The sequence below is a fragment of the Pogonomyrmex barbatus genome, unplaced genomic scaffold (genome assembly GCF_055798465.1).
Source record: "Pogonomyrmex barbatus isolate J1 unplaced genomic scaffold, ASM5579846v1 scaffold2, whole genome shotgun sequence".
NCBI classification, from domain to species: Eukaryota; Metazoa; Arthropoda; class Insecta; order Hymenoptera; family Formicidae; genus Pogonomyrmex; species Pogonomyrmex barbatus.
Window position 1 is genome coordinate 19,952,729 of NW_028297116.1, and position 25,922 is coordinate 19,978,650.

The 25,922-nt window shown below is 40.9% G+C and overlaps 2 protein-coding genes across 9 annotated transcripts in view; one reads left to right on the forward strand and one right to left on the reverse strand.

Annotated features, from left to right (window-relative positions):
- On the reverse strand, positions 1–25,841 carry LOC105423678 (uncharacterized). Of its 3 annotated transcripts, none has more exons than XM_089077412.1 (7): positions 25,324–25,841; positions 7,049–7,223; positions 5,655–5,772; positions 5,389–5,533; positions 5,226–5,313; positions 4,478–4,850; positions 1–4,119 (listed from the first exon to the last, which is right to left on the reverse strand). In XM_089077412.1, exons 1-7 carry the CDS (start codon positions 25,391–25,393, stop codon positions 115–117), a joined length of 4,974 nt encoding a protein of 1,657 aa, XP_088933538.1. In that variant the 5' UTR covers positions 25,394–25,841; the 3' UTR covers positions 1–114. The 3 variants fall into 3 exon arrangements, with proteins under 3 accessions (XP_088933538.1, XP_088933537.1, XP_088933539.1); XM_089077411.1 differs by lacking the exon at positions 25,324–25,841 and adding an exon at positions 8,856–9,507; XM_089077413.1 differs by lacking the exon at positions 25,324–25,841 and adding an exon at positions 7,724–8,842.
- The window catches only part of LOC105423659 (adenosine receptor A3), a 409,096-nt gene continuing 397,454 nt past the window's right edge, over positions 14,281–25,922 (forward strand). Inside the window, exons 1-3 of one of the 6 annotated variants that reach the window (XM_089077433.1) lie at positions 14,334–16,286; positions 19,399–19,491; positions 20,732–21,158. Coding sequence is in view for 1 of the 6 variants with exons in the window: in XM_089077435.1 (XP_088933561.1) it covers positions 16,234–16,286 (53 nt within the window). In the remaining 5 variants the exon portion in view is untranslated. The other 5 variants (XM_011633490.2, XM_011633494.2, XM_089077434.1 and 2 more) reach the window with 5 other exon arrangements.

Consider the following 25,922-nt stretch of genomic DNA (forward strand, 5'->3'; position numbering starts at 1 on the left):
TTTACAAATTTACAGTGCCACAGCTTATGAAGAACACATTTGTCCTCTGTACAGATTGCTTTTATTTTGTTTTCATTTTTACAGCGGTGACTTTTCGTAATGAAATAGTATTGATCATCGACTAGTCTTCTTACGTCTTCGTTTTGACTCACCGGACGGATTCCATTCTGGATCAACATCGGTGTAACAATAATTTACCTTAGGAACGTTTCTTTTTGAGCTTCTCGTTTGTCTAATAGACGATTGTGTTTTTTTCGCCTTTTTACACGCGCTATCCTGTTCGATCGTCTCCGTTGCTATACGTTTCAGAGATGTTGGATTCGTGACGTCTCTACGCTGCGCAGGTGTCCTGTCCTGACAACTTTCTAGGCACACTGCGTTAGGCTGATCACCGTTCGGTCGAAACTGACGCTCGTGATTTCTTGTACTTTCTTTCGTAAGATTATGATGTGCATTAGTAATGTGTATATCTTTGTAATAATCCCTGCGCACTATATTCGAATTGAAATGATAGCTTCCGTGAGGATTATCCTCTTCATTAGGGGATAATTCATACGATGATTTAATGATTTGCGCGGGATGTTTCGGTGTACCATCTATCGTTTCTAAGGCTGCTATGGACATCATGGGAATTCCAGGATAGTTATCCAATTTTTCCGTCTTGATGGGCACTTTCTCATACGCCATCATAGCGTGAGCCTTCAATCTCTTTTTTAACGGCAACTTGTTTTCCATATCTTTTTTGAATAACTTCTCTGGTTCGCGTATATCCAGCTTCTCCATCGTATTATTTTGTAGCGATACTCTTTTACGCAATATTTGTTCGTCATACAATTTACTTATTACCGCTTCGCTTTTTGTCCTATCGTGCTCTTGGACGGCGGATGTTTGTACTGATGAATGTGCGGGCAAAAAATAAGAATTACTTTCAATGCAAGACACGTGGGAGTCTGTGGCAGGGTGTATACACTGTCTACAATGCGTAACTATGTCATACGTACAATTTAGACATGAGCAATGCGATCTCCCGCATGAATTAGCGGATTTCGTGTGGGAATGGAGCGAAGTAGTAGAATTAATTTGTAAACTACACGACACAGAAGTGCAATGCTTGTGATATGGCATACATAGATCAGTGCCGGCAGCACAGTTTCCGTAAATCGAAGGTATTGTCGTGGGATGAGTGACCGGAATATGTAACGAATGTTGCGGTTCAATCACTTCGTGAGAATGCGAATGTATCCCGTTGCATCCCTGTATTCCACAATTTGGCGTAATATGATTGTTGAACTCTTGCTTAATGTTTTGCCTATAAGTGAGGATGGATTTGGATTTTCGTTTGTCGACCGACTTACTGATACTCAAATTCGCAACGTTCGTATCTTGATAAATCTGCGACGTCGCCGGTAACACGTCAGTCGACAATGAGCCTTTCTTACCATACGATTTCATCTCCGTGATACTCATTAAATTGCTTTCTTCCTCGGGCTCGATTTTTATACTTTTGTTTCTTCCGACGGAATACTTGGTTTCTTGGCACGATAATTCTTTACTATATTGCGGCAGATCCAAATTAAACGAAATATGCTCTGATGTATTAACGACTTCGAATGATGCACAATCTTCCGGTGGAACCATCCAGCTCTTTTCTTTAATCGGACAGCTCTCATCGTCACTATTATGATCTCGAGCATTTTCCACTGCTTTATTGATGATGTATAAATTACTATTGGGAGATTTTTGTAAGAGCACGACTGTTTCTCCATTCAATATAACATTTGTATTCTCCTTTATTGACTGCACATTATTTTCCACCATACTTAAATTGTTGGATATTGTGTCTGTTTCATAGTTAATACTAGTTTCAACAATATGCGAAACGCTATTGCTTGAATCGGTCTCGCGGTCATCGGGATCAGTTGTTGATGTTACTTCAACATGAAGCGCTACTTTATCTAATGCGTCCTCCGGATAAATCCCAACTATTTTATTGATAACTTCAGCGGTCGGATTCTCTAAAATCTGAGAAACTGTATTCGACGAGTCATTGGTATCAGCCTCATCATCCGTAGTTTGATTATAAGGAGAGCTTCTTAATGATGCATAATCCTTCACTTTGATTTGTTCGTATTTTAATTCGTGTTCGGTTTTTAGATGAGATACATGTTGACTTGCAATAACATTGGCTAATAACGAAAGCCCATCTATATTATCGTGTAACTCTGCATCTTGAATGATACATTTATTTTCCGACTGAATATTTTGAATATTTTTCATATGTGATATCTTGTATGATTTCTTCGGTGATTTCTGATCGTGCGTTTGATCAAGATCAGGAAGATCCTTCTTAATTTTTGTGCATAATACAGAAGATCTTCCTAATTCCTCTATGTTATGTTCTCTACTGCAATTCTTGTTAGATTCAATTTCTGCGCTTTCTTTATGATTTGGTTTCAAGTGAATATCCTTCTCACCATTGACTTCTTCCTTTGAACACAGTGACATATCGTAGATATTAGAAATATTTTTCTTATCAGCTGTGTGATTTTCAAAAATAGTTTCTCTGATTTTACAATTAGAGAATCTGCTATTCCTTATGTCATCGCTTATTTCGATGCAAGTACCAATCTTTAAATCTGTTTGTACATTAGAATGGTCTCCGTTCATTATATTAAGACTTACAATATTATTTGCAGTATCGTGGCTTGTTGATACATATTTATCCTGAGATTCAGGTTCCTGTAGTTGTCTTGTATTTTCAGTAATGCATGGCTTCCGTAATCGTTCAGATTCTGTCATATCATTTATTAATATTTCCACGTTACTTACAGTTGTTGTAGTGCGAGTTTCAGCCGCAGTCGTAGAAACTGCAAATTTCTCTTTACTTAATTCACTATCAATTGTGTTTGATTTAAAACACTGTGTTTCATTACTTATCGTTTTACGAGTATCTTCTCGCACGTGTTTCTCAACATTATCAAAATTTTTCATTTTTTTATCAATTGTTTCATTCTTTGCATTATTTCGGCAATGCGCATGCTCTAAAGACGAAATTACATACGCAGATTTATCTTTAGTTGTACTAAGATAGTTAGTATTATGATTAGAGCTATCATCTTCATCTTTGGAATCGTCTTGGGCACATATCATGGGAGGAGTATTTACAGTTTTAGAGTGCTCTGTTCCTAAATCACAGATTTTCCTTAAACTTTCAACTCTTTTATAAGTTTCACTTTCAGGCGGAGTATCTTTTTCTATCAGTCGTTTAATCACAGTCTGTGTATTATGTCTATTATTTATTCTGTCATTATTCTTTGCTTCCGAAGTAGTGTTAGTATCATGACATCTGTTAATATTATTAGCATCATCCAAAATATCCAATGGCGAATTTTTAGAAGTTTTAGATTTATTAGACTGTGGTCTATCAACGATTACAGAAGAAGAGACTGTGCAGTGCAGCGTCCCAATAGTTTCACTTTTGCCACTGTTATTCATATCCACCGATTGTTTCGTAGATACTATGTTACTATGATTGACTGATGTATTTTTATGTTTCGCATCAAGATGTTGCATGGATTTCAGTTTTTCATTATCTAATTTCATATCCCGTATTTGAGATGTAGACTCGTTCTTCAAAGTTGTATTCTCTGTGACATGTACGGGTTGACGCGAATCTTCCAATCGCTGATTGAGAGTTATTTTCTTCAAAGAGTTTACATTTTCTGCTATTTGTTGTTTCTTAATCTTCTGTGACATTCTTATCGCTTTTATGTTGAGCTTCTTCTTAGCTTCTTCGAGCCATGCAACTTTTCTTGATTTTCTCTTCTTTATACATTGTTCGAAAGCGATGTCAGTTGTAAGATCTATTATTACAATCTTATTAGATTTTTTAGCCTTCTTCCGTGGAAGCACTTTTGGTTTCATCGATTTAGAGATAGTCCGTGTTACAGAAACATTTGTAGAAATTGTGCCTAAAGGTTTAACATTTGTTTGTTCTACTAAATTTGAGGATTTTAAATTATCTAACAAAACAGAATTATTTTTCACATTCTTATCTGAAGAAACAAATTTATTTTGAATACACTGTATATTTTTATTTTCGCGTGATGTAACTTCCAGCTAGGGATACAAACTTCATTATTCTTCTATTATAATTTCAATATTGTTACCTTTATGCAAATTTCTTTTTAATAAAAATAAATCAAATTATATTTAATAAATATATTTTGTGTATTTAGTACATATAATTCTTCTGTTAACTTTATTAATTATAGCAACAAAATAAATAGAATTCTACAAAAATTTTCTGATAATTTGCATAAAAGTAATTTTTTTATTTGAATATATATGTATTAAATAAGATTTATTGAATATATATAATAAATAAGATTCAATATACTACTAGAGAAATAAAAGTAATTTTATAAAATTAGAAACATATTTCTATAAAAAAATGTGACGATAAAAATATATGTACCAGTTGTGAAGTAGTCCTCTTCGATGAACTTGGAATTGTAGTTGTATTTTCACTTTTTTGTTGCCATGTACCTTCTTTGCTTTCTCTACAGAATTGTATAAATAATTCACAGCATTTTCTTATGTCAAATTTTTGCTGCATCAGATATTTTGCTGAATTTAGTTGACACTTTGGCACTTTCGGTAATACATCTTCTAATACGCATGGTGGGAAAGTTGCTGGCGGTGCTCCCAGAGAGGCAATTGCGGTTGAAATAATTTGACTTTTCATGGCCATATCACTATTTATCTTTCTCCAGAGACAATAAATAAGAAGGTAACGAATATACATAATATTTGATTCGGGATGCGCTGGAATATTTTTAATTATTTTTCTGAAATCAAATAAAAATAAAACATATAACATATAACATATAATAATATAAAAAAATCATATATTTTCCAAAAGTGTATAAAAAAAATTTAATCATACTTCGTATTTAATATTAATTTTGAGATAATAAAATTTATGAACAAAATTATAAGCTGTATCTATAAAAAAATAATTTCAAGAAAATTAAGCAATATATTTTAAATGGTGTATACATATATACACCATTATATGGTATAAAATACAAAATATTTTGAATGGAATGTAAAAATCTTTATACAGCAATTCATCGTTCAATTTATAATGATAGAAATAATGTAGCAAAATAGCAATAGTTTTAAAAAATTATATATTCCGAACATTTCAATATTATACTTACGTTATTATGGGATCTAAAATACGGTGATAACCCCGGCACATAAATTGTATTTTTATCAAAGTATCTAACAAATGCTCTGTGGAATGTTCTGAATAAAATATGGAAAAATATTATTATTAATTAATTAAATCAGTATAAATTATGTAATATTTAATATGCATACCTAAATATACATAAAGACAAGAAGTAAGTCTTGTACAAATTCTATTATGATCTTCTTTACTTTTTTTTGAAGCTTTTAATTCCATATCTATGTACAATGCCAATAAATCAGACATATTATTTAAGTAAATAGATCTATTACAGTCCTGAAAAAAATAAATAAATTTTGTTTGTTTAGATATAAACGGCGTCACTAAAGAAAGAAGTTACTTACAGCGAAAAGAGGATTATACAAATGTATATAACATAATGGGCTGTTGAACTTACCTCAGAAAGCTCGCGATAGATATATAAGAACAAAAGTAAAGTTTCACTAATAGAATCCTTCAACTTTGCTGCTCGTAAAGGCTTTGTATAACATTCATTCACACTGATACTTACATTTCTGCAATAAAAATATTAAAGATATACATTTGCTGTATAACAAATGTATAATGTTAATGTTAGATATTTGATGTATGTGTGTGTATATATATATATATATATATATATATATATATATATATAAAACATTAAAATATTTCTGTATATATCAATTGTAGATTGTGTGTCCTAAATAAATATGTCTATAAAGCAAATATATATGTACGTGTAAATATACAATTTATATTTAACATGTACAATTTATAATTTTCTCAACAAGTAAATATTGTGATTATTTTGAAATGCAATGCGATATTAAAATCTATGTAAGTAATTTGTTATATTTTTTTATAGAATGTGCTAACAAAATGATAGATATTTTCAATAATTTATAATAAAGTTTTCCTACAATTATACTAGTAAGTAGACAATTAAGTCTTTCTTCATAATTTCAAAACATTGCCTTGTAATAGATAAGACAATATTTTTTTGACCTTCAGACACAATCTGATTAAATAATTGAAAGAGTCAATGCAATAGCGGGATGACCCTCAAGACCAGTTCAATAATGATACAGTATAGAAAGAGGAAATGATGTGTATAATGTACGCGCGCGCGCGTGTGTGTGTGTGTGTGTATGTGTGTGTGTGTGTGTGTGTGTACACGTGTGTATAATAGCTAATGTTTTCCAATTAAAAAAAAAAAAAGAAATTACAATAAGCTATTTAAAAAATAAGGTACATTTTAATTATAAAGTTGACTAATTCTGTCTAAAATTATTACTGTATTGCCAAAATCTTGAATTCCAAATATTACAATTCTATTTCGATAATACATTAAAAATTCCATCATTTATTGTAATTTTTATTTTTACAAGTATAACAAATGACTACTTGCAAAAAATATCACAATTTAAACTATAATTATCTGTCTCTATTATAATTTGTATTACAACCATTTATTAAAACAACTCTCTTTCTCGGAAAAATTATTTACACAGAAAATACAATAATAGAAATATAATTCTGTCAATACTTTAATCAAATATTGATTTTGTAAGAACAAGTATTGATCGGCTGGATATAATGATTGAAAGTTTTCAAGTCATCCAAAAACTCAATTTTCACATGAAACTCAGGCAAATGGATTTGTTGTTTATTTTTAAACAAGGATATTAATTGTTGCTGCACACTAAACATATATTGTAACACATGCAATAGCGTCGTGACACCAGTGCTCAAGATGATAATACTGGTGAAAACTGCGTATAATATTACACGAAATGTTGAGTGTATTACCTGATATAGTACTGCATAAGCTCTGCCAAAGAAGCCATACTTTTGTTTGCGTATATACATTTGCACATTTTCTTAAATTCTGAGACCCATGGAAATAATTCTATAATTGTTGATTTTGCGTCGTCACTGTTTAGTTTAGACCTTCCTTCATTGTTAAACATCGCGTTTTTGATATCTAAACATCAATCCAGACGTGCGAATCTTTTAACATGTTCCAGTTCGTTGCAAAAAAAAAATGCAAAGGAACGAAAACAATAAACGGCGTAATACCGATAACGAGAGAGTCGCGAAAGACATATCGATTGATAGAATATCATATCCTCGCCGCGACTGGGAGAGATCGTGTTACATCGATTACGAAAAGGGTTTTAACGGGTTTTATTCGAAAAGGGGGGTATCATCGATTAAGAAATCGTCAATGTTTACAGTCCGGAGAAAACGATTGCCGAAGATGACATCGCGCTGTACAATCCGACATGTCGTAAAAAGATTTATTAGAATTAGTAAAATCTCATTCATCCCTCCAAGTATTTTGAGACGCATTGAAATTTGTCGGTAAAAGGAAAAAGAAAAAAAGGAGACATCCAACAAAGCTCGCGAAAGCTGCGACCATTGTCACATCCGTTTAAATAATTCACGCACGTTTCCAAACTGTTCATTATTTTCAACCCTGACCATTCTTAACATCTGCTGCGGCAGGTGCCGAGAAAAGAACCCATGCAGACTATAAATTGCCCAAAACGCCGGTTGTATATTTCTGTAACGTTCACAGCTGAATGCCACGTTTTTCGAGGCGTTTCACTGTGTAGTTTCGGGGGAGAGCCGAGAGACAAACGAGAGCCCGGCTGGTAGCTTTCGGAGTCATCGTGGAAAAAACCGACTAAAACTCGTAGGGCCGCTCTTGAAATTCCTGAATTGTGAAGTTATATCGATCCGGCTGTTCACGAATCACCGACGCGAAAGGCACGAAAGGCCGACAAAGCGGTGTCGTCGCGAACGAGCGGACACGCCGATAGTAAATCCCGAGGACGACGCACGTATCGATTGTGTCTTGAAAGGACATCGGGGCGACCAGCCGGGGAATTCGTGAAATACCCTCGGATACGTATTTATGATTTTCCATTGTAATTATTTGCTGGGAGGAAGAAAAGTAAAGCGGCGAGCGTGTCACAATTCGAGACGAGAGTTGGCTCATCGAACGCGCAAGGACACGAAGTTCCGGCGCGTTGTGCACGAGCGTTTCGCGCTCCGAAGGGCGAAAACCGCGCGGTCATTCCCTCGCGGTCGACGGCACTTTCGGTTTTCGAGTCACGTCATCAGACACTCGCACCAGCGTCGAAAGCACCATCGGTCTCCCTTCGATTATCATCAATCGACGAAGGAAGTCTCCGTCGTGTCGCCGTGATCACGAGTTCGCGCGGCACGCGTGAACGAACGAACGAACGCGCGCGCGAGTGACGCGCAGGGGGATGGGAGAAGAAGTCCACGCGGATAGAGCATTGTTCAAGACGCGGAGCAGAGGCCCGACGACAACGGATGGTACAGTCGAACAACAACGGCGACAAGCGGCGAATCGATCGCGGCGGGATCCCTCTCTCTCTCTCTCTCTCTCTCTCCCTCTCTCTCTCTCTCTCTCTCTCTTTCTTTCTGGCTGGAGTGTGCGGAGTTACGCGCCGAGATGTTCTCGTAAACACACGACGACGAGGTTCGTTGTCCCTCGAGGGAGAAGGCGTGGATAACACGTTGCACGCACGCATTCACGCACACATGGCGGCGACGGCGGCGAAGAGGATGATGCACCACATACCTTGTACCGCGCCGACTTGATCGCCGCTCGCGGCGGCTGCTGCCGCCGTCGCGGCCGCCTCGGGCGCGGCGCAGTTCATCTTACGGATACGTGCCGGGTATGTTCGTTATATCCGGGTATTACGTAAAAGTATCCCTCCTGGTCGCAGTATACCTCATGTTAGAGGGTTCGAACCGAGACTACTATCGCGTCCACGTCTCTGCGCGCACTGCGCTCACGTCAACGGCCATATTGACACTGACGCTTGACGCAGCTACCGCGAGAGAGCGTACCCTGCGCCCCACCGCCGACCGGCCACCACCGATCGGCGCTTCGCTTCTTCCCTCTCCCTCCCGCCTTCTCTCCTTCACTCTCTTTCTCTCCCCTTTCTCCCTTTTGTTCTGTTTTTTTCTTTTTTATCTGTTATCCGGCATTTGTCACGACGCGTTCTGTCTCGTAACGGTGATATTTCTCTCCCGCTCGCTCCTACTTCCTCTTTTTCCACCCTTTCCTTTCGCGTTTTCTCCTCTTTTCTCCTTGATTCGACCTCGCCGTTACGATCTCTCTGCGACACGCGAGCGCGTCGGCCTCGTACGTACTGTCGCGAGGACGCGCCGCGTTGCCGCAGCGCGGCGACGGCGGCTAGCTATCGATGTCGAGCGCATTCGAAACTTCGATACTCGTCCTCTCTCTTTCTCTCTCTCCCCCTCGCTCCCTTTGACGCGCGCGCACGCCTCATACTACGCCGCCGTTAGTCTTTCGCTCCTTTCCTCTCTCTATCTTTCTCTTTCTCTCTCTCACAGGGTTTACTAGCGCCGGCAGTGCGGGGGTTCCAGAAATGAATGGCTGATTCGTCGGCCGCCCAGGTAACTCGGCCAATGGAAGCACGTTGCACGCGCGACGCGCAAATCACGAACCGAGGACACCGTTATCCCTCCCCCGCGGCGGGCCCAATCAGATACGAGCAATTAAGTAATTGCGGCGCGCGAGGCACACGCGCGCTAGCCTACTGTGCTATCCTCCAGCCGCCTCTAGCCTAGCGATGGTACTCAAATCCAATACCCGCTCGCAATTTTCGAGCGAGCGTCGGAGTGCGGGGTTGTTCTCCCGCTGAATAGGTATCAATACGCACTTCGGGATATTAACGTAGCCGCAAGACTCGCGAGAATTCCGGCCGAGCATCGGAACGACTCGGATCGATTCGACTGGAAGTCGAGTCGACCGGCCGCGTGTGTTTTGAAATCGCGCGCTCTTACCGCGTATAATCGGAGCGCATAAGTGTGCGATAGCGCACGCCACTTTTCCCACCACTTTCTTGCCGTTGTATTAAGGAAATCACGCAGGAATGACTTATGAATTGAGAAAAATAGAGGATGACAAGGTGAAAAATCGACAGACGTTCTAGAAAAAAAAAAAAAAAAACAAAATGATCTATAATCTCTTTACGAGTCGCATTGATTCAAATCACAAATTAAATCGTTCCAGCGTAAAAAAAATGTTAAAAAATCAACGAAAACGATTAATGAAAATTGCATCGAATTGCGGATATGCTACAACTCGCGCGATCTCTATGCAATCAATGTAAACAACGCAGAATTGCATTTTAATATAAAATCTTAATTGGATCTTAATTGCTTATATAGAGATGCTTATATATAGAGTTCAATGCAAAATAGGGAAGAGCATTTTCAGTTAAAATCTGAAACATGAAGGGCTACTTAATTTGCGCGATTTCGCGTTCAAGTTAGACTTACGTTCGGATTTGCGCGAGTATATATACATATACGTATACACATCTCGGTACAATACTTTCGCCGTTGCGCGCCGACGAAACTACGTACGCCGCATTCGGAGAGAATGCGATGCACGCGCGGAATATTCATACATTTCGCGGGTCCAGCGCGGCATGGGGCGCAGCGCAGCCTCTCGCATGATTCGTATCGATCCATCCGCGGATCCTCGCGATTGCGTCTCGCGCGACACGTGCGCGCGGATACGCGGGATACGCGGGGCGGTGCGCATGCATATATAGAACGTTTTGATGCCGGCCCGGGAAGTGTGCATACGCTAGTCGGATATTCGCAATATGAGCGCCATCGACGGCCCGCTTGTTGCTGCGGCGTCATCCGTCATGCCCGCTGGTTCTTGTCGACTCGCGCGAATATTAAAGTCACGAGCGAAAACTCCGAGCGGATCGACTCCCGGAATTCACGTTTCTGCACTCGCGCGCACTTTGGTCAACAACGAGCGTATATTTCTTGCCTTCAGCTCGGAATAAGTGAGAGTCTGAACATGAAAGTTGACGCGGAAATGACTGTTCATTAAGATATTGATTTACGCTAAATTTACGCTGTTTCCAAACGCATATATATATATATATATGTTAATCAGCAATGGAAATTTAAATTCTTTCATTTAGTTTTTTTAATAAAGATTTATTTGGAATTGACAGTATTTTTGCTTTTTTTCAATAATTATATATTAATTATTATTATATTATTATATTATATAAATATTATTATATTATTATATTATATTATATAAATATTATTATATTTTTTCTGTACTTATATGTGAATTTAGTTAATACTACTCATGTCTTTTGATAATTTGTCGAGACTTTACATTAAAGATTATAAATAATAAAATTCAAAAGCACAAATATATATAATGTCTCATAATTAGTATCTTTGATGGACAAGGTTATAAAATGGATTATAGTGAAAGTTCTGTACTATTGCGTGATTTTTGCATTAATGAGATATTAATTTATAAAGACTCATATTAACAATGCGAAGAATTGGCATTATAGTATGCCTTATAGTTACTAAGCGTACAGCAAGATATTTGAAAATGTAATCTACAAATGATAGAATATCCATTTATAGTGCATTTCCAAATATCTTGTCACGCGCTTAGCAACTTAAGTGTCCCTTAATAACCTGATCCCCCTTGGCGCGGAACATAATAAGTTAATATTAATTATTGTAAAAATCGCAAAATAGTAAAGGATTTTCCTATTCGGTATAACCTACTCTACCTATCCATGAAAAGTGCATCACTCAATTATGGGATATCGGGATATATATATCCTTTCGTAAACGCATCACTATACCCGTATGCATGCCCGATTTTGACATTTCCTCGTTTATCATCGAGATCGCATTCAGCGTAAACATGGAAAGAGGCTCACAGCCATATTTGGCGGCCAATGTATGGCCTGCATATGGGAATAAGCCTCTCGATAAAGTCAATGGGAATCTCGTTTCCGAGCTCGAGTACATACTTGGTCTTTATATCTGCAGATTGAGTAGGATTCATCCTGGATACGGATCCAGAGAGCGCGTAAAAAGGAAATGAGTCGTCTTATCATCTGGATTAAATATGTTCTTCATATTTTATGACCGTCCAAGCGAAATTTCTCGCGTACATTCAAACGTCAAAGGTCGAAAGTCGGGAGAAAATGGAGGTACGCCTACGCGTGGGGTGTGTTAAATATTGAGAAATCGTCGGAGACGCGCGCGAATGTAAAATCCGACGATATAATGCAAACGTGGAATCCTCGCGCGCGCGCGCCCCCCCCCCCCACACACACACACATACACACACAGCGTGCGCGCATACACATTCGCATGCGAGCGCCGCGCATTTTTATGTTCAAACATCCCGATACTGGAGCTTCTTACGGGCACAGCGGCCACGAGTGGCAAGCTTTCCCTTTTTGCTCGTGCTCATGACTCTACCTCACTGTAAGATAGACAGGGTAATTGCAGTGCCGCATCATACATATATCGCGTTGTACGTGTATAAAGAGCTTGTTTACCTGGCGGGTAATGGTACGGATGGGGAGGAGAGGAAGGAGGGACTAACGTTTCCCTCGTTCCCCGGTGCACTTTGAAAATATCGCTCTAAAGTCCATAAGCATCTCAGACTATCTGCTTTAGGTCGCCGTATATATTAAGCGAAACACCGGGCGCGCTTTTCATCTTGAATACGGAGCAATTCAGAAAAGTCGGTCGACGGAAGGATATAATTGCGAAACGTAACCGCGTTATATCAATAGGTTTACGTAGCGTTTCTCTTGCTTAACATTAGGCTCGGGAGTAACTGGCGACTTTAATTTCTCCCGGGAAAAGGAAGAAAAATATGTACATATTTTGTTCCATATGCAAGACATTTCATCCGACTACAGTGTTCTGAAATCGTCAAAGCACTCTTTTCCTGACTCGAAGTAATTAGATATTGTCGCAATTGTTAGATGCACCTTGACTTTAGTCATTTTTTTCAATTACCTTGACTTTATTTTTTTTTGTCTACCACCAAAAATCATCACGCGAATTTTAATAATGATTCTAAATAAGAAATTAATCGTATTCATACGATTTGTCGTATGACTTGATATAAATAGGAAATCTCGAAGGGTCTCATTGAGCGCTAAATGCGGGCTCATTGCTCTTTATGCAGCTCTTAACAGCAATATTTAAAGCCCTTACGCATAATAGCCTAATTAGAATAATTGGTCAATACAATTAAGCTGAGCTTCCACCTCCTTCTTTGAAAAAATTATCCCTTTTTAGAATATAATTTTAACCTACTTGCGTGAAATAAAAGTAGCCGGTCTTTCTGAAAGCAATTACTGGAAGCAATTTGCTCGTACTTTCAGGACGTACTGTAAATTAGCCGCGGCAAGAGTGTACCGGCGTCGCATGTGACGTGCGCACGGTACACGTAATTTCCTCGTCGATTATGTTCCAGCAGCATAACAGCGCTTCTGTCAGTTTCCTGCCCGGGTACACGGTACGAAACCACTTGGGGCCGGTCGAGAAGAAGGGCTCCGGAAGCCTCGTGGAAAAGGGCCGGAAGTATCCTCCAGGCGGGAAGAGACCAGACCTACATCGCTCAAAGGACCATTCCCTTTCCTTTCCTTCTCTCTCTCTCTCTCTCTCTCTCTCTCTCTCTCTCTCTCTCTCTCTCTCTCTCTCTTTCTCTTCACTCTTCCCCCTTCTCTCGAGTTCGTTATTGCCGAACCGTGTCCTGAAGTATAGCATCACAAAGCGAAGTACAACTCTCGACCACACGCGGTCCGCTCGACAAGCACATCCGTAGTGCCCAGAGCACCTCATGTGTCATCAAACATCAACGACGTCGACAATCACGACGACATCGACGACGGTCAACAAGAGTGACCACCGTCCAACGACTTCCACGCCAAATCCCTATCGACCTTTCCAAGTTCATAGGAAACGCGGCATACGAATGACGCGTAGAGGAAAAGGTCGATTTGAGAGTGAGAGTGAGAGTGAGTGAGAGAGTGAGAGAGTGAGAGAGTGAGAGAGTGAGAGAGTGAGAGAGTGAGAGAGAGAGAGAGAGAGAGAGAGAGAGAGAGAGAGAGAGAGAGAGAGAGAGAGAGAGAGAGAGAGAGAGAGAGAGAGAATTGAGAAAAGAAAAAGAGAGATGCGAAACCGCATTTATCGATACTACCGGAGCCACGATTCCTCCCCAAAGAGCGTACAACAACGATATACAGAGCGCTCCGAGCATTGAGACGGGATTAAAAGAAACGGCGTATACGGCATTCGCGTATGAAAGCAGACGAAGGATGATAGAAAGAGAAGCGCGCGAGAGAGATAACGCGGAGGGACAGAGACGGAAAGACGCGTTCGCGCGTACGGCTGCCTCTCGTCGCGCCTGCGCTTCCCGTCGGAAAGCTCCGGCTCGTTCTCTCGGTCTTTGTCGGTCATAGCCGTGATCCTCCGTTCCGCCGGTATCGCCCACCTCGAGCTCAGTGAGCCGGTGTGTGAGCGCCGCGACGCCTAGAACAGCACTATCGTCGTCGGAGTTTTCGTCGTCATTGTCATCATTGTCGTCGTCATCTCCGTCGTCATCATCGTCTTCGTCATCGTTCCCGTCGGCGTAGATTCGGCGACAGTCTCACATTTCCCCTCGTCCTTATCATCATCATCGTCATCGTCATCGTCGTCGTCGTCGTCATCGTTATCATCGTCGTAGTCGTCGTCGTCGTCGTCGTCGTCGTCGTCGTTGTCGTTGTCGTCATCGTCATCGTCGTCATCGTCGTCGTCGTCGTCGTCGTCGTCGTCGTCGTCGTCGTCGTCGTCGTCATCGTCGTCGTCGTCGTCGTCGTCGTCGTCGTCGTCGTCGTCGTCGTCGTCGTCGTCGTCGTCGTCGTCGTCGTCGTCGTCGTTGTGGTCGTTTTCGATTGAGCGCCGTCTGTCCTCGTCGTCCTCGTCATTGATTCGTGATCGTCGTTCTCATCATCGTCATCATCGTCATCATCATCATCATCATCGTCATCGTCATCATCATCTCACCGCTCCCGGTGGTGCTGGCGCTATCCAGAAGGCACGCGACTACCCCGAACGATTCCGTGCGCGAGTCGCAGTCGCCACGGGAAGAGAGAGACGGACGAGTGCAGTACTACCACCTCGTTCCTCGCCCCCTACCTCCTTTTCCTCCTCTCACTCCATCTGTCTCCTCTGCACCTCCGCTCTTTCTCCTTCCACTCTCCTTCACTACCTCTCTCTCTTGCTCTCTCTTTCTCTGTATATGCACGCTCTCGCCCTCTGCTATACCCCTTGCCACCGCTGTCGTCGTCGTCGTCATCGTCGCCGGCCTCGCGTCGCTCTCTCTCGTTTCCACGATCACGCTCGCTCTTCGCACAACGACGCTACGTTGCTCGTACCGTGCTCGTGCTCCGTGTTCAGCTACCGTACTCGTCGCCGTCTTCTCGCTGCTTTTGGCTCACGTGCTGCGCTACACGGACACACGGAGCAACTACGAAACAAATCTCGATTTCACGTCCCGCGAGTTCTCCCGTCATCCGTCGCTGCGATCTCTCTCTTGATGTCGAGAAACGACGGCCGTGCAGCAGGGGCGAGTGCAGCAGGGGCGAGTGCAGCGGCGAGCGAGAACGCGAAGGATAGAGAGGAGGAGTGAATCCGAAGGAGCGAGAGAGAGAGAGAGAGAGAGAGAGAGAGAGAGAGAGAGAAAAGGAGGGATAGAGAAAGAAAGAGGGGAAACCTGAGAAACGTAACGCGCAGAAGAGGACAAAGGATGGTGTAGACACCGTGGCGTCATATCTGTCGTGTCCGCAGGATCTCCGAGGTGGACATTCGTGTAAGAAAATGTATTCGTATGACGGTCCTTAAATCTCGCCTCGGGCGTGCATTCTCGTGTATAGAGAGGGTAGGAGAGACAAGAGTGGGAGAGAGAAGTCGGGGCGCCTGTTATCAAGGGAGGGCGTTGGAGCGAGAGCGTGAGGAAACGGGGGAGAGAAAGAGGGCTAGCGAGAAAGAAAGAAAGAGAGAGAAATAGACGGAACGAGAGCGGGAGAGATAGAGGGTGGCTATGGGAAGGGAAACGTACGACAGAGAAGATAACGATGCTCGAACGTGATGCTATGCACGACCGCGAGGGTTGTTCCGAACGACGACGGTAAACCGAATGATCATTTGATTCCTTTTGGATTGCGTGATATATGTATAACGCGCGGTGCCACGTCCCGCGTGTCGCTGCGAGCGCGCCTTGTGGACTTTGCACGACGGCGATTAACGCATCGGCGGATGTGACAGCAACCCCGACGAGGGTATGTCAGGATATGCCGACGCGCGTTGGTCCTGTCTCGTCTCGGCTCGGCACGCTCGCTTGCTCGCTCGCTCATACTCGCGCGACAAATCTTGTTCGATGTCTGCATAATTTGTTCTTACGTACTCACACGCTTGCACGCAATTTACTGTTGGTGTATATTTGCTATTTGAGATGATCGATGTATGCACGTTGGTGGTGTTGTTGTCCGACGCCGATTTGATACGATAATGAATCCGTGCTCGCGTCGCCAACTGATTGCCGTATTAAGGATCCGAAATGCCAAATGCATATACGAAAACGCAAAGGAATCTTTACATTGTATTTCTATAGACGTGAACAGTTAAATTCCGTTTTACAGATATTAATTAATTTTTCTTCTGGCACTTGGATCTTTCTCAACTTACGGTATTCATTAGCGCCGCGTTCACCGTGTTGAATGTTACCGTTTAATTATAAGTTTTATGTATAATATGAAGATCGCATTCGATGTGTAACGTCGTAGGATGAGCATCAGATAGATTTAACGCTAAACGTGCGGTGTGAATACGAACTGATGATGTAACTCTACCCTCGTATGTATCCCTCGATGTATCCTTGCAATATGAATGCATGTATCTCTATGGATAGCTTTCGTATGAAAGGAATCAAGTGCCTTTATGTTAAAACTGAAAAATAGCCTCCTAGACTTGTCTCTAAAGAAAACGATATATCTTTATATTATAAGAACAATTTATGGCATAGCATTGAATTTCAATTTATCTAGTCAACTAATTAATAGAATAATAATGTAAAAACCTATAGATATATTTGCGTTTATATAAAATTATTCACGTAATTTGAATTAGATTTAGATAAATTTGATTTAGATAGAACTATGTGACACGTTTTGTAAATTGAATATTTCCTCGTCTGTTCGCGAATAATAAATAATAAAGACTTTCGTTAATCTTAATATTATATCGTGTTTATCGATTTCATCGGAAAATATAATAAAAATTTGCCATGACCTATTGAATATCACAAAACAGAATTCCCTGTTATAACTCCAGAAAAGTTCATATTCTTCATCAATAAGCGTAGTCGGAGAATCGCGTAATGAAACGTATTATGCGGAAAAAAAAGAAAGTTGTATGAAAGCACGTAAACTCGACACGAAAACTGAATGGTAAATGACGATATCGATTTTAATAATTAAATGCCATTCATTTGTATGAATTCACAGAAACGACAAGTCTAGTAACAATTTACTTGCTTACCTCTTTCAATGACAGACTATGAAAAAGATAAGCAAATAACTTGGTACTTAACTCACTTTTTTATTCATTTAGTTTACTTTATCGCGCGCGCGTTATTTACATCTAAATTAATAATAATTAATATTCTAATCAGTGGAATTTAACTTAATGTGTTTTTGTCCTCCATCCTCTTCAATTTTTCCTATTTTTATTAATTATATTAGAATGCCCTAGTGAAATAAACATCGGACTTTCTTTAGCGTTAATACCATTTGTGTATAAAATAATATACGATTATCATTCCAAATATTCTGGTACATATAAATAAGAATAAAATGCCAAAATGGCACACAATCAATCTGTCTCGTAACTTTCCCAAAGAAGGAAAATTGTTTTTTGTGCATGTTTAAAAGTTAGTAGAGTGATGACAAGTTTTAACCATATTCTATATAAAATTTAACGCTAAAAGGCTGATGGTGTTTCAATGTATACACTTTACTCGCGGTTTAATACTTCGTATTAGTTGACAATAAATCGGAAAAGAATAATTGTGTGTGTTAAACGTTACTTGTACAGAAACATAGAAAGTATGCATGTAAACTTCCGTAAACGTAGTATAATAAATTATAAGAAGCTAAAGTTCAAATAATTATTGAAGTATTTATTTCAATAAAATGCAAAGTAGACGCGATTTACAAAGAATATCTCAAAGAATATCTCAAAGCTCTCCTATTGAAGAAATATAACAGCTTCTTATGATCTTCAATTCCAAAGGAGTTATACACAGAGGAAGTATTGAAAATGATTTGAGTGTCAAAATGCAGATATGAAAATAAAATAAAAAATAATAAAAAATAATGTGCAAACAAACTATGCAAATTAAATTTGAATGTAAAAGATAATTTAAAATACAATGTGAAATAAATATGAGGTCACGAAATATGTGGTCACGAAAATTTTCTAATAATGTGAGATCAGGCGTAACATATTTGCAAAATGGCACTCATCTCAAATGTAGTGCGCGATGTAACCGGATATAATTTCGCGGCGACCTCGCGAACCCCGCGAATGATTCATCGGCGCGTTTACACGACGTCAGGCGAGAAAAGGTGGCTATTTTCGGCGCGGATTCGGATAGTGCTCGTTGCGGAACGGGATGCTTTTAACGGCTCTTATGCCATTAAAACAGGAAGCTGATACTGCGGCGTATCACCGTTATCGCGTAATATGAATTTATATGACAATGCCTTTCTATTACAACCGACGATGGCGGTGGCGGCGACGGCGGCGGCGGCGGCGGCGGCGGCGGTGGTGATGGTGTAATATTACCAAGTCGCCCCGTTGTAATGTATAACCGTATGCGCTCGGCTCTCTCTCCGCGGACCATAAAGCGAATAATATAGCTCGCACGCAAAATGAAATATTTCAATTGCGGAACTCGCGTTAATTGCGCGCGCGCGTGGACGCTCGCGCGGGCGAGGCGTTTCAATTATCGTAATGAATTACGGCGAGCGCGAATTTCGCCGACGCAAGCGCGGAGGGAGCGCGGCCGAAAGCGGATAGGTAAATTCACTCGCACGCGGCCGGTCTACGCGCAATCGATCTCAATTCCGGACGTGGCGTTTCGAAAGCGCGCGTGGAATATAATGAATATGTAAATATTCGGCGGGATGTGCACGCGCGGGGCATGTTGTCGCTTGTAAATAGCGGGGTGCGTGTAACAGGTGGTGTGCTCTCTGTCTCGCCTGGCGTCGCGTCGGTGTCGTCGCTCGTCACTCTTGACAATGGCATGCGGCCCGGCGACGGACCGCGACGTTGTAACCCACGCTGATGGACGGACGTGGGCACTTGGCCCTCGGCGTCAACATCGTACGCGTTCCTCACGCTCTTTCATAACCGCCATTTACTGGCACGAATTCATACGTTCGTCCGTCGGTTCGTCCGTGCAACAAGCACCGTATCGTTTGCACGCGTGCATGTCACACGCACGAGGCACGCATGTGTATACGTGCGTGCGAGGCCCGCGGACGTGGAACGTGCACGCAGCGCGAGAAATAAAAATAAACGACGGATTTTCATGATCGCTCGTTACCGCACGATAAAATTTATGCAAGTTATAAATTGTACAACAAGTACGATGGATGCGTACCGTTTTGTTTCGTTTCATTTCGTTTCGTTTCGATCACCTGCCAACAAAATCGCCTGTGAATTTTAGTGTCGTCCGATTAACATTGCCTCGATCGCTCGTTAAAGCCTCGACTCACTCGAAGCTCATTAGTCACCCTTACAAAGAAACCTTTCCAAGTCGAAGAGCTGCGTGAAACTCGATTTTACGGTCTGCGGACGGCAATTCGCGCTTCGCACAATTCGTGGGACACGTAAGGTTTCTTTTAAAGGAATTTGCTAATGGAAACCAAAAGCGAGAGACGTAATTAGACGATGCTCGCGTACTGAGAAGTGTACAAAACTGACCGATCATAAATACGTATTCTAGTCCATTTATTAATTTTATTTATTAATTACTAGAGCTGACCGATCATAAATACGTATTCCATTTATTAATTTTATTTATTAATTACTAGAGCTATAAATAGAATCTTGCGTGTACCGAGAACGAACCTTTTACGCTTTGAAAAGAGAACTTGTATAACTTCAATATTATAATGCTCGATCGCGAGGAGGAAGCGAAACGACATCGCAGCCAAGGTGTGGCTTGATAATTACATTGAGTAGTAGAGAATGTTTCCGGCGTGTAATTCGATGGGATGTACAAAAATAGCGGAGCTCGATATGAGTTCGTAATGTTCACGTCTAACAAAACGAGCCGAAGGAACATGGTGTGCGGGCGCGCGCGCACGTTTGAACATCGTGTTTCCCGGTTGTAAGCTCGCCTAATTACGCCATCGCGAAGAGCTTCGCGCGGTTTGCTCTCGAATCACCGTCGCGTTGACCTTCGAGCCTCTCGACGAAACGATCGGCGGCACGTGATATGACGTGGCGATCGATATCTTTATGCCGCCCCGGCATGCATTGTGTAAAAGGCGTGATCTTTCGCAGGGCTCGCTCTACATCCCGCAGGCTACTGTCGACTGCAACGTAATCGTCCCACGAGCTCGCCTTCGGCTTCACCGTCATCGGTCCAGCATCGTATCCGCCTGTTGTCGTCCGCGCTGCAAGATGAACGAACGATCCAAGAGGGAATTCGTAGTGCGTTCGGCGCGCCGTGAGACGACGAGATGAAATCGCGCGGTGTTATCGACCGAAAGATCCGAATCGATTTGCGTCACGTCGAGTAATTCCGATGATGGTGGTGCGCGGCTTAACAGTCATGATAAGCGAGCGCATTCTTATCGCATTATTGACGAAACACGTGTACGAGACGCGTGTGTGATTGCGCATCGATTTGACTTCGCTCGCTCGGATCCACGTGTGCAAGCACGAAACGCGCCGGAACTTCGAGGAACAGATCACTCTCCAGTAACCGGTGAGTACTGCTTCACTCATTATCAAGAGCCCTTTGTCAGCGGCGTCTGCTTAGTGCGGGCAAACGGAGCGACTGGCACTTCTGCTGGAGACTTGACCGCAAAGGATGTGGAAGCATTCTCTCTGAAGCATCTCTCTTTCCATTTCGCGAAACAATAATGTTGATTAATTGTGAAACGAGTTTGCTCAATTGTATTTTAAACAATTGTTACTTTATAATTACATAAACAGTTATCTTTGTTTATATTTTTGTTTAAAGAAGCATTTTTATTAATATGTTATTATGTTATTATGTTATCTACTCAAATATTGTCTCATTGCCTTCAGTGCGCTTCCAAAACTATGCAGACAACGCTGTACTTTGTATGTGTGTTTTAACTGAGAAGGTCAACAAAAATATTTTTTATTTTTTGAGAAAATTTGACGGTATACGGATATAAAAATATTAATGCATTTTTTTCTGGCATACTTTTCTGCCATCTAAAAGATTCAGTTTCTTTTCAAAATGTAATCGTTATCTAACTTGTAGAGCCAAAACTATATATTTCCGAACTTACATTCCGATTCCACCAAACTCTTCAAATGGAGGGTGTTATCGAGAGTAAAACTTTTTCATTCATTCGTTTGAAACTTCTACTCTCTTATGAATTATTCAATATAGAATAACATATATAAACTTACGCGTTATCAAGATACGCGGTCTTGCATAAAGGATGTATAATAAAAATATATATAAATAAAATATATATAAATAAATAAAATGATTATGTAAAATATAATATAAATAAAATAAAATATAAAATAAAATATAAATCGTTTTATATCACAAGTGTGATATTCGATGATACTCTCGTTACGCATAGCATCCTGGAATAACAAGATAAAAAGCCATATTGATAAACTCAGTTTCTCGACAACATTACTCCGCAAATTTTATCGCAGTAAGATCGTGGAAGTCGTTGCTGTGTTTGTAACAGCTTATTTTCTCGTACGAAAAGAAAGTGAACGTTACCTTATCGATCGATCGGAGAGCCGAACGATGCGATCTCGAATCGAAACGAATCGCCGCAATGGCGATTCGATATGCCGCGGCTTACATGAAAGATGAGCACGATGCCGAATGTAATGCACATTAAGCTTGGCTCCGTGGTTGTGCACACCTTGATGACGCGACGGAATGCGATGAATGAAGGCACCGCGATATTACGCTCATGCCGGAGGAAGTCGTAACTGCTGGCGTGCGCGCGCTATTACTCCTCAATGGCCGGCCGCGGTTAATTGCGAGGCAATATTCAAAGTAATTCTCGGTCCCCGGCAAGAATACGGCCTAATTGACTTGTAAGCCAACGCGTTCGATCGACGGCTGATTGCAGATGGAGAATAAGCGTTCCTCCCCCCCGTCGTCTGCGAAAGGCCGATATTGCCCGCGCTCACGAAGACCGTTGATTCTCGGTAGAGTACCAAGGATCGTATAAATCTTCTCCGGTGTTTTCGGTGGCATGGAAAGCATCGCGAAAATCGTCGCGAGCATTACGGCGGTAATAATGTAACGTGACAAGCGCAATAAAGCCGCGGATGTGTAATAAAAACGCACGAGCGCGAAACGGCATTTCTTATTGATTCCTAAAAAGCTATCTCGGGTAATTGTTACCGGCGAGGTATACTTGCCGACTGCCATTTTGCTACCGGTATTCAATTCCGAGCGGGGACTGCGAGAAAGCATAATTAACGCCGTCGGATTGTAAATTCACTCTAGTATAAATATTTGCATCTCGGAACTCCGTGCACAAAGCCTGCATACATTTGAATATATCTTCTTTCCGCGAAGAGATTCCGCGGGCGCGGTGCATATCGGCGATACGACTAACAACGGGCTTCGCGGGCTTATTTCAATCTTCGTAACTCGCGACGTTGATCTTCTTAGATCTACAAAATTAAAGCGAATCGACAAAGTGCGGCGGAAATGGAAACGAAAAGTGCCGATTTTCTGATATTTTTATATCTTGAAAATAGCACATAGTCATGAATTATTAAAATCTTATTACGATATATATTTGGGCGATTTATAAAAGATGCAAAAAAATATTCAGAATCGAAATTTATGTGTGACTTTCTCGATTTCTTATCTTTCTTATTTCAATTCTCTAACGTTTTTGTAACATTCTCACATTCGAAATAAATCATCTCCGATATTTTATTTTTACTCCAATAACTCTATGCACCAACTATGTATACCATGTCATCTTATACAATGCATCAGTCTGTATATCACTAATTTGCAGATTATTTAATTCCATTGTGATTTAATGTACGCTTTTCGCCATTTTCGGAATAAATGGTTCATTTAATTCCCGTAATTTCTGTAATTGTCGTAATTTTCCAGTGGGTCGCATCGTCATTCGATTATCGATGTAACGAATTTGCACGCGAATCGACTTTAACCCTTTGTGGCGTAGCGTAATTTCGAGAAACGCGACATTTAAAAGTCCCTTTTTATTTCGATGACAGCAGCATTGCCTAACATAATCATTTCCTGTTTCAACTGTTACATGATATCTGTGAAACAATTAATAACTTACAATACATCGAATCTCTGTATTGTTATAAGTTACTGAAATTCCTTGCTACATAATATTGCAAAAAGTTCATCCTCACGTAGAAATTCGCGATTCTATATCTTTTCACCTGGAAGCTATCGATTGACAATACGTAGCGAACAGTAATATGAAACGTCTTACTTTAGACGCCCGTCCTAATCCCTATTATTTCTCGGGAATTGAAACCGATGTCGATGCCGATGGGATTAGATCTCGATGCTATCGAGATCGAAACTCCACTTTTTCATGACAAAGAAAACACGACGACTGACATCGTCGGTATTTTCTCGTATCCATAGATGATTGGACTCGCCGCAATTATATACGGATTTCAATGCACGTGTAAACATATAAGATGCGCGTCTAATTCAAATCACAAAACGCGGAGGGGTAGTAGATCCCTCGGGGAATCGAGGCGAGGATTTCGAGCAAACGCGCACTCGGGCGATGAGCGAGCGGAGTCAACGAACTTCTCCAAGCGTTTACGTAACCCCCCGGTCGTGTAAACATATCGATCTCCGCGGGGGTATGTGCGCATTGTAGCTTTATTTCGTAGTGGAATCGTCCGGCGTACCGGCGACGAGACTACTGGGGAGAGTCAAGTTGACTCTCCTCGTCCTCGCAGCCCTTTGTCGGACCGTCGCGAACGATCGCATTCCGATTCGCACGTTACGCATTCCGCGTTCCAATTGGACGCGCCGCGTAAAAGAGAGGAGCGTCACAGTCGACTAAATATTCTCAAGCGACTGACGTAAAAATTTTTTTGCACGAAAAAGAAATTCCCTCTTTTACGATTACACGCGAAAACTATCGCGAGAGATACGGACATGTTTTTCATTTCTCTCCCATTTCTTTGTTTCGTCGCGGTCACGCAATTTTCGTCTTATGTTCCGCTCTAACCATCGAAATTCGTATCTCTAGAATCTTGGACATTTCTCAATGACAGTTATGGCGGTACAATGAATTTTTAGAAATAAAATAAAATAGATTGAGGCAAATGCCACATTAATTAAAAAATTCAAATATAGAATCAAATAGAGAGATAATCATAAGATCTCATAAAGCAACATGAAGAAATTTATTTACTTTTACAAATTATTCGAATAAATATATAAAATATTATTTTTCCAATTTATATTACTTTTTTCAGTAAAATCATCATATGCGAAAATAAATATTTAAAAAAAATAATTAGATTAATTTTTCTTAAAGTTAAAGCGTCTGAAATTTTAGCAAATATTTCGAGTTAATATTTCGAAAAATATGAACCGTTCACAATCCACATCTCAAAGATCGAGTTTTTATATATATATTTATTGTATTTCAGCATATTTATAGCCAGGAAAGGACTTGATTTATAAATATTATCTTTGTTCCACACCCTATCCTACCTACACTATAATTTTATTCTATCTATTCATATTGCACTTTACTATTGCACTTAAATACAGTTATCCTATTTTCTTTTCCTACTCATGTATACATTTCTAATTTAAAGATCGAGTTTATATTAGCGAACACGTGGGCGATTGAAAAGATAATAGTCGCGATGCCGAGACAGTTACTCACCGAGTTTGATGCTGTGCAGATGTCCGATGGCACGTGCCGCGTGCGTCGCCAATTGCGTGTTCCAATGCATGAATGCCTAGTTGACTCGTGGACGCGCCGTCGTCGACGCTGTCTCACGAAATGAGCGAGCCTTGCAGGATCCTCGCGACGTATAGACCATTCTTGGAGGACATTGTTCACCAACACACACCCGTAATTTCACCGTCATCTGTTTCGTGAACTATATCGATTGTGACTGTAACGGCTCTTCGTTTCCGGTTACCCATTAATTGTGTCAAATGGCGCGCATGCTGCGCAAGACGATTTCCGAATATACGTATCGACATTTATTTTCCTTGGATCTGTGATAAAAGATGGTCGAGATATTTCCTCCCGATCATTGATTCGTCGATTCGACGTGCGAATTGTGATTATTACTAATCGGAAAGAAACGATGAAAATATTTACGCTCCGACACGGCGGGCTTTGCGCTAATTAAACCGCTATCATGGAGGATCGTAACTAATTATTAACTTTTGTTAAGCATTAATCTGTCGTGTTTTGCGCGATTGGTAGTCATTGAGTCATGAGTTAATTAGTCAACCGCTGTTAATCGTCAA